Below are 8,822 nucleotides of genomic sequence, written 5' to 3' on the forward strand. Positions count from 1 at the left end.
GTAGCCCTGGGCGGCCTATAGGACCCCAAGGAGCCCTCCATGCAGAGGGATTCAGCCTCAGTAGAACACACACACACACACACACACACACGAGAAGCAATAATGGAGACCTAGCTCCTTCTTCCTCCTCCACCGAACAACTCCAGGAGCACCATTGTAGCCCTTTTGCCATCCATACTATATTCGGCAGGACTAGGGGTGTTACCTCACCCGGAGGGCCCCAAACCTGGGTACGTCTTGTGTCTCACACTTGCGTGTGCCGACCTCGCCTCCGGAACCCACCGGCATTCTCACGTAGCCCCCACTTTTAGCCATTTCATGGCATCTGCCGTGATTTCACCACGACAGGACGACCGCCACCGTATATTCGCCTCACCATGGGGCGCAGAGTGTAGTAGCCATGGCGAGGACTCTCCCTATCACTGTCGGGCTCGACTGCACGCATATCACAAGCGAACTCCTCAGCGGTTAGCATCTCAGCATGGGGTTGTCAACATGCGACGACGCAACAATGCAACAACATGGGAAGGAGAATCGATCTCGCGTCTCTTGTTTGTCATCCTCGTGGTGGCTCATGTTCATCGCCCTCTAGGCACGTCGCCCGGTCGCATCACGTTTATGACACAGAGGTGGTGCCCACGCTCACGCTCTCCATGGAATCGAGATGGCGTCCAATAGCCATGCGTGCACGACACAGAGGTGTAGCCGAAGCATGTGGAGGGGCTCTAGGATGCCACCGGCATGTGTCTGCTAGGTGTTTCGCCAAATGCTCCGCTTGGGCCAAATCGTCATGGACCGGAGCGCTAGCTATTTGGTACGAGGTCACGATAAGTACCTGTCGCGCGCACTAGAATCACCGGCACTTGGTTTGCTTGGGTTAGTTTTAGTCGTCCAATGCGCTATTCCTCGCATCGGGGAGCTAGGCAGCGGGCGCGTCAGACCTTGGTGGCGGAGGCCGGTGGTGAGGCGACGAGGTCAGGGATGGGCGACATACCAAAGGTGTGCTTGGCCGAGATGCTACCTGACTAGGCGGGGTGGAAGGAAGAAGAAAGAAGAAGAGGGAAATACACTTCCTATGTATAATTCATTTGAAAAGTTAAATTCAAAGATTCGATGAGGCCTGGCCACTTTCTTAACTTCTCATATTTTAAAGAGTTAAAACGTCGAGAAGTTCTAGGATAGAAACCTGGCCAGATGGGCCGGTCTTAGCATGCTGACCCGATTGCCCGCGTGCCCGATCTGTGGTGCGCCTGGCCGACACGTTATAATCTGGCCGTGCTTGGTCGCGAGGCTGGGCACGACCGCACAAGTGCCAACACGGCACGACCCGTTTATTTTTATTTTTATACAGCCCAATAGGCCTAATATAGGTCCAAAACCTCCCGAATAGGCTGAATTTTACGTTGGTGGCATGTCAAACGGCCCGTGTCCGTGTCTGGGCTAGGGAGGGCAGCCCGTGTGCCGGCCCGGCATGGCCTGTCGTGTACTTGCCGTGCCTGGCCGCGCCCGTATAACCCTGGCCGTGCCGGGCCGGGCCATTTGGCCATACGAGTTCGGCTATATGGATGGATGCTCTCCCCCTAAAAAAGAGAGGCTATATGGATGCTCTGAAAGCTGTAGCTTCCCCCGGCATCCCCAGTAGTGGCGTGGTGGGGTTCATCGGCGAACATCCCCCAACGGAGCTCATGCTCGAAGGGGGCTTGACATGTTCAACCCCGTCTCCGGCGATTGGCTCCTCGGCCACCTCAGCCGCGTGGTCCTCGACGACGACGCCCTCGCGCTCCTCCTCCTCCTCCTCCGCCTCGACAAGACTCTCTCCAGCCTCTCGCTCCACCTCCTCGCACACTCCTGCAGGTTTGCCTTTTTTTTTTTCTTACAATCTTCCTAGGGTAGAGGTTCATCTGTCTGGCTTCCTTTTCCCTCGCAGAAAGAAAAACGGCAGATCGTCTTAGATTAGATTGATTTGAGCAGGAGCAACAAGATCCTTTTTGGGACAATCCTTGGTCTTAATTTAGATAATTAGGCTCCTCAATTTCGCTGTAGGGTGTTATGACATTCGTCTTCTTTTCTGGAAGAGCGCAACACTGATCATGGATCAGGACTGAACATGGAATTTTTAGACAACAGATTTTTTGTGGTAGATTCTTGTTTAACACGAGTTAGGAATGTGTTCTTAATGTTTGTCTGTCAGAAAAATTCAGTTATACGTCAGCTGACTTCTACAACACCACTTCTTATTGCGATAAAAAAAATAAGGAGGGACTGAGCTTTCTCCAATTCTCAAATTCATGTGAATGCCAACAGATACAATCCCATTTATTCTAAAAAAGGAAAAGGTTAATAGGACAGCAAAAGCTAATTTCAGGTTTGATGTCTTTTGCTCCTGTATACACTATATTGGCAATCAAGCCAGCAAATCAAAAGGAGAGAAAGGAAATGTGTGACCAAAGGAGTCAAGCAAAAGCACACCGAGTAAATCACCAACGTTGAAGTTTCAGTATCTGTTTTTTGAGCTGGACTAAGTCTGATAACTCTTCTTGTAATCAGCACTGGGGAAGATCTTTGGGTGGTGGAATTAGAGTCTCACTAGGTCCTTTCCCATTGTCCACGACAAAGACCATCTTGAGTCCCCATGACGTGTGCACCTCGAAATGGCAATGCATAAACCACACACCTGGAATAGAACAACAACATATCAATCAACTCCTTTTAGGAAGCAGTAGGGTATTATTATCTGAAGAAATGTAGGATTGAAATCTCTACCTGGGTTGTCTGCCCTGAATCTGATTGCTGTCCAGCCTCCAGTAGGGACTCCAATGGTGTTTCTCTCAACGGGGTCGATGAGGTTAAATGTGGAAGGGGAGGTTTTGGGGTTGTAATTCCCAACTCCCCGCCCAACGACAAAAAAGTTAAATCCATGCAGATGGATCGGGTGGCTTTCTGTTGATATGATCCCTGTATCCTGGAGTATGACTTGCACTGAAGCATTATATGGCAGCCTATAAACCCTGGTTCCTTTCATGGTTTGAAGGTTTTTGGGGCCGCTTCCTGTGTAGTTGAACTTGTGTGGTGGTGTTGCTGGGAAGTCTTCGGTGAAGACCCCTGGAATGCTGTAGTAACGGGCTTGGAGAATTGGGGTGGATGGCATAACGAATGTCGAATTGTTGATTGTGCCCACCACTCTGGTCCCGTTAATGCAGTTTGCGCATGGATTGACACCCACACCAATGGTAAAGAAAAGCGAGTGGTCTACTGTCTGTGGCACATTGGCTGGGTACTCCTTCGAGTTGAGGCTCCGGAGCGACTCAGAGAATTTTGATGCAATGGGGGTGGCATTCTGTGGTGGTGGCTTGACGAGAGTGAGGCGTGCTGTGGCAGAGACAGTGTTAACATAGTGCAAGGTAGCAGTGCCGGTTTTGTTGTCAACTTGTAGTGGAGCATCCAGGAAGGGAGAGACTGAGAAAAGGTAACGGCCAGCACTTTGGTCAGCAGTGACGAGGACGTTGGTGGTCTGGCCTGGAGTGATGAGCAGGATATCGGTTTTATATGGCTTGGTATAGACTGCATCAACCTCAACCACAGTTAGTCCGTGCCCGGCAATCTTGAAGAATAGGTCGTCATTCAGACCAGCGTTGATGATCCGGAGCATGTATGTCTTGCCATTTTCGACATCGAGATTGAATCCATCTGCATAAAACATTCATCAGGGAAGCAGTTTTTCACTCTATAATGGAAAATTATAGACTTTGCAATAACAAGATGTAGTAGCACCTTCATTCATATACCTTGGGAGGAGGCACAATCAGACATCGGACCAGGGTGGCCATTGATGGTGTGGGAATCAGATATATTGGGTCCTACTCCTAGTTGCATGGCCTGGTTGATTACACTCTCTGTATCAGCTTTCCACCATTCACCTGCAGCGCATCATCAAGCAATTTCAGTGCTGAATGGGTTATTCTCGATTAATAGCAATTATGAGGATCAATTATACATATACCTAGGACAACAACTGCCTCCTTGTGAGGAGCAGGAAAGGGGTAGGGTACTCCAAGCTTGGGCAGTATGACAATAGCACCATGGACGGTGGCCCGCAGCCAGTTGATATGGGCATGCCATAGGAGCGTACCACGTTGGCCAGTAACGGTGAAATTATACAGAAAGCTGCTCCCTGGCTGGATTGGGCACTGTGTAATGTAGGCTGGTCCATCATACCACCCTGTCCGGATTTGCCTTACTCCATGCCTGATTATGATTTAGTTAGAAAGTTATATACGTATGTGTGCTGCATAAATATGAGGTATGAATTTTCTTTTATTTTGCCTGTCTACGGAAAGGATGTGTCTTGGTTGAAAAAATGGAAAGGATGTGTGGTTCCTTAGATGAATGCAAAGGTAAAACAATGTTCCTTGTAACGCTTCACTGGCATAACCTTTTTCCTTCTTCTTTTGCAGCAAATGAAAAATTCTCATGCGTCAACAACATGCCAGAAAGATTGAGGCTGTCTATATGTGTGAGGGCATGCAGTTGCCACTTTGAGGTGGCAGTTTTATGCTATAAATTGCAGCTGAAGCATGGAATGTCTTACCAGTGGATGGTAACGTTGTGTGGCACATGATTGACGACCTTGACAAGAACGTTATCACCTTCTCTTGCATAGAGGGTCGGCCCTGGGAACTTGCCGTTAACAGTGAGGATGGACTTGGTGGAGCAAAGCAGTGTCATGTTCCTCATAACCACCTGCACGAGTGAAACCATGGTAAATCATCATAGCAGCCTGAGTTCTGCAGCCGCCTCACGCTGTAAGGGTGAGCCGTTTTGTCATTTACTGCCACCTGGGGCAGGTTGCTTGTTACTCCCTCTGTAAACTAATATAGAACGTTTTAGAGACTTGAAACTATTAGTTTACAGAGTTGCATCAGAAATGAAAATGACATTGTGAAATGGTGGCAAAGAAAGCATTGTACTCCATATCTGGTTGTATAAAGAGTGGTGCAATGCTATACGACCCTGGCTACATGCAGAAACGAATCATTAGCTACTTATTGCTCCTCCGGTGTGTATGTACATATATGTGTGTTTCTGATGAAAGCATATGCTGCTTGTGTCAGGATTCTCACATTGAACTTGTAGTGTCTGGTGATGGCATGGACGCTGAGAGCCTGAAGCAGGAAGCAGCTGACCATGAGGGGGAGGACCAGCTGATCAAGACGGTGAGGCATGGCCATGCTGCCTGGCACTGGCAGAGCTACCTGATCGGAGGAGACAAGGACGACTGACGATGCCTGTGAGCCGAGACAGTGCAGTATGCCTGGTTGCATGGAATGACAGGGCGACGCATGGTTTTAGTGGCCCGGGGAGGGGGCTGGGGCGGTGTTGGGTTTCTAGCTGCCATGTCGTTTTTCATTTTAGGTGAGAAACCCTTGCTTGGCAAGGCTGGCTAGCTGTGCTGGGAATTTGTGCGGATTGCAGGTAATTTCTTCTTGTGTTTTCACCTGCAGATATGCAAAGGTAGCTCCCAGTTGCACCGAGCTAGCTCTTTTTACATACAAATTAGGTAATAATGTAGCCATCTGCAGGACTTGCAGTGTATCTACCTTTATCGATTTGGAGTTTGGTTCCATGTACCTGTCTCTGCCCACTGAGAAGAGCACTTGGGCTGTTAACTGGCCAGTGCTACTATAGCTAGTACGAGTGTCGGTTAATGGCCATCAATCTTTAAGTAACTTGCAGTCCACTTCCATGTACTGCAACGTATGCATGTTATGTACTCGTACAAGCAACCCACAGCAACATGCACTGAACCTTATAGCCTAGCATTAGAGTATAGAGCAGGCAGAATAAACACGGATCCTTGTGGCCATGTTTTGAAATTGCATTAGCCGGATGTGACAAGTGAGCTAACTGGTAAGCTTAGTGGCGTGCAGAATCTCATGCCATTGTGTATGCATCAGATCATCACATAACTAGCTATAGATACTATTGGGATTGATGTGTCGTTTAGATTGGTATAGATAGATTAGCTAGTGGCCGGTTTTTGTCTGTGCAGAAACAAATCAAGCAGAGACAAACGGGGTAATGGATTGATTGATGCGCGTAGTTGTCAGGTCTACAGAGACTAAGAGAGTGAGGGGAATTGGATTTAGCCTAGGAGATGAAGATACTCGCAAAAGACAAAGAAAAAACCTAGGAGATGAAGATGGCAACCACTTTTGGTGATGTGGAAGCGATGGATCATGGATATCCAGTAAGTGGTGCGTGTGCTTCAGCTTAAGCGTTTTCCTTTCCATTTCTTTTTTGCTTGAGCTTAACTGAACCGTGGATCGCATCCTCTTGTCTATAGCTAGGCATCGCATTTGTTTTACCCTTCATTGATGCGTGACATTTGTCGACTGGACAGAGCTTTCCTTTGGTTGATTCAAAGCCAAGCTAGCTAGTTCATCTCCACCTGGCTAGATAGATGGTCGGCAGGGATGTACTCTTCTCTTGTGCAACAGACTCAAAGTGGACGATAGAGTCTCTGGCGTCACAGTCAAGTCCTGCACCGTAACTCCGACCTCACAGCCGTGCCAACAATATTAGTATTATGCTTTCTCGATCGCCGAGGAGACCAGGACAAGATATGATACTGGTACACTTTTGATGTAACCAACACAACACTAGCAGCTTCTTAATTCCCTTGCCGTCACTGTTACCAACAACCTCGAATACCGATCGATCTGCATCTCCCTCTGTCCGTGCCTGCCTCAGATTTTTGTCATCTTCCAACTGGTTATCAATGAATCTTAACTGACATACATGCATGTAGTACTAAGTTAATGCTCATCATGCGTTTCTGGTGCAGCCATGGAGATCTACCTGCCTAACTGTAAAATTTGCAATTCTGCCTCAACAATTAGATAAGAACTGGCAACTAGTACTTCTGAAACATTTCTTCTAAATCTTGACAAACTTTGGTAGTTGCTATATTGATCTAGAAATAACACATGAAACTTTTTTTGCATGTATAACACAGAGCCACAAGATGGTCTCTGAACATTGCAACGAAAAAAAGGTGTAAACTCCATCAATTGTATTGTACCACCTCCAAACACCTCAACATGCCATCCTCCACCTCAGGGAAAAATGATTACTAGGTTTGTATCAAGAGATTAAATAAACATACGGTGCAAAGTGTAATTTAGGCCTGGAAAAACAGGCAGATTCAGCTTCCAAATTCAAGCTTAGTGGCTATTTGCACTGGTTCTGAAAAGAAAAGAAAAACAAGGTTATGATGCACCATTTGTTTTTTTGTTGTTGTATTTATTTGCACAAGCCGACTAGAATTTGAATTGGATTTTCCATGAAACTGCGGGTGAGCGAGTGAAAACAAAAGAAGAAAAGAAATCCTTGGAAACGGTGCAAAGCAAAGGCGATTGGAAAAGAAAGCAATAGATAGATACTAGTACTACCACTGCTCAGCGACTTGTCACGACAGACACTGTGCTCTGTCTGCTAGTAGTACCAACAATACTGGTAGTAGTAGTAGTAGTAGAATAGATAGATACTCCGTAGATAGATAGGGGATACGCCTGCACGGTTTGTCTTGCCTCTGCTTCCTTCTGTGCAGGATCGATGCCGCTGCAGGTCTTTCTTTTTCTTTCCACAGATTCGAATAGGATTCAGCTTTATTTTCTTACTCTCGACCATCCCAGACAGCATATATTTGTCTGCTCCCTAACCGATGTTACGGATGTTACCTCTGGCTCTGTCCATGTGCATGATGCATATGTTCCCACTTCTTTTTATCAATCCAAGAAACGTCTGCTTCATTTTAAATGGCAGCAAGATCATGCTTAGTTATACTTCTCTCCATATAAAAAGAATATATTAATATCGATAAGATATCGAAGAAAGTTCAAAACAAACTTTGAATTTATAGACGAAAGGTAAATGAAACCATGAACTTCTATTCCCTAAAATCAGCACACCAAAATCTCTGATCTCAATCAATTTTCAGCCTTGATGGCATTCCCAAACAGGGATCGTCGACGTGGCGTGTCGAACCCGAATTCTTGGCTGCCGCTGAGGGAGGGGGGCGCGGCGAGAATTTCGGCCAGGCCACTATACCACACCAAGGTAACTGGTTTTTGAAAAGTTTGTGTTTTAAATTTTTTTGTTTAGAATTTTAGAAAAATGTCCATGTTCACAAATTTTGTTCATAAATTAAAAAATATTCAGGAATTTCAGAAACCGCTCATGTTTTAAAAAAATTGTTTGCATTTTCGATAAATGTTTGAAAAATTCAACAAAAGTGTTTGTATTTTTAGAAATTTGTAAACATTCAAAAAAAATGTTCATATTTTAAAATTGTGGTCAAAACTTGTTCAGAAGTTGAAAAATGTTCCCGTTTTACCTTTTGGCCACAAACTAAAAAATGTTTCGTATTTTTCAATTTTTTTTGGAATTTTCAAATTATATTTGCATTTTTAAAAAGTATTCATGATTGAAAAAATTGTTGACATTTGTCAAAAAGTGTTTGGAATCCCAAAAGTTGTTCACATGTTTCAAAAAATAGTTGGATTTTCAAAAATTGTGTCACATTTTTTGAAAAATGTATTTGGAATCTCATAATTTATTTGTGTTTTAGAAAGAAAAAAATAGACGGCATTTCAAAATTATTAATTTTGTTCAAGAGACGTTTCCAGTTTTTTCAAAAATGTTTTCATATATGAATGCTGCTATCTGTTCTTATATATGCCGTGCTATATATTATCACTAGCAACCTTCTGGGCAAGTTGTTAGCTGCGTGTTTGAGTCATCTCAAGCTTGCTAATGCTGGT

At 45.3% G+C, this 8,822-nt stretch overlaps 2 protein-coding genes across 3 annotated transcripts; one reads left to right on the top strand and one right to left on the bottom strand.

Moving 5' to 3' along the window:
* Positions 1–1,568: 1,568 nt before the first annotated feature.
* On the top strand, positions 1,569–5,243 carry LOC119295690. Of its 2 annotated transcripts, XR_005144159.1 has the most exons (3): positions 1,590–1,854; positions 4,455–4,808; positions 5,112–5,243. XR_005144159.1 is itself a non-coding variant. In XM_037574136.1 (2 exons), exons 1-2 carry the CDS (start codon positions 1,599–1,601, stop codon positions 4,616–4,618), a joined length of 420 nt encoding a protein of 139 aa, XP_037430033.1. In that variant the 5' UTR covers positions 1,569–1,598; the 3' UTR covers positions 4,619–5,023. The 2 variants fall into 2 exon arrangements, 1 of the variants encoding a protein (XP_037430033.1); XM_037574136.1 differs by lacking the exon at positions 5,112–5,243 and having other exon boundaries at positions 1,569–1,854; positions 4,455–5,023.
* Positions 1,884–5,342, bottom strand: LOC119295689 (laccase-22-like). Its single transcript, XM_037574135.1, has 6 exons — positions 5,121–5,342; positions 4,589–4,740; positions 4,001–4,245; positions 3,786–3,917; positions 2,764–3,687; positions 1,884–2,674 (listed from the first exon to the last, which is right to left on the bottom strand). Exons 1-6 carry the CDS (start codon positions 5,319–5,321, stop codon positions 2,544–2,546), a joined length of 1,785 nt encoding a protein of 594 aa, XP_037430032.1. The 5' UTR covers positions 5,322–5,342; the 3' UTR covers positions 1,884–2,543.
* Between the last annotated feature and the right edge of the window lie 3,480 nt (positions 5,343–8,822).

The sequence above is a fragment of the Triticum dicoccoides genome, chromosome 4B (assembly GCF_002162155.2).
Source record: "Triticum dicoccoides isolate Atlit2015 ecotype Zavitan chromosome 4B, WEW_v2.0, whole genome shotgun sequence".
NCBI lineage: Eukaryota > Viridiplantae > Streptophyta > Magnoliopsida > Poales > Poaceae > Triticum > Triticum dicoccoides.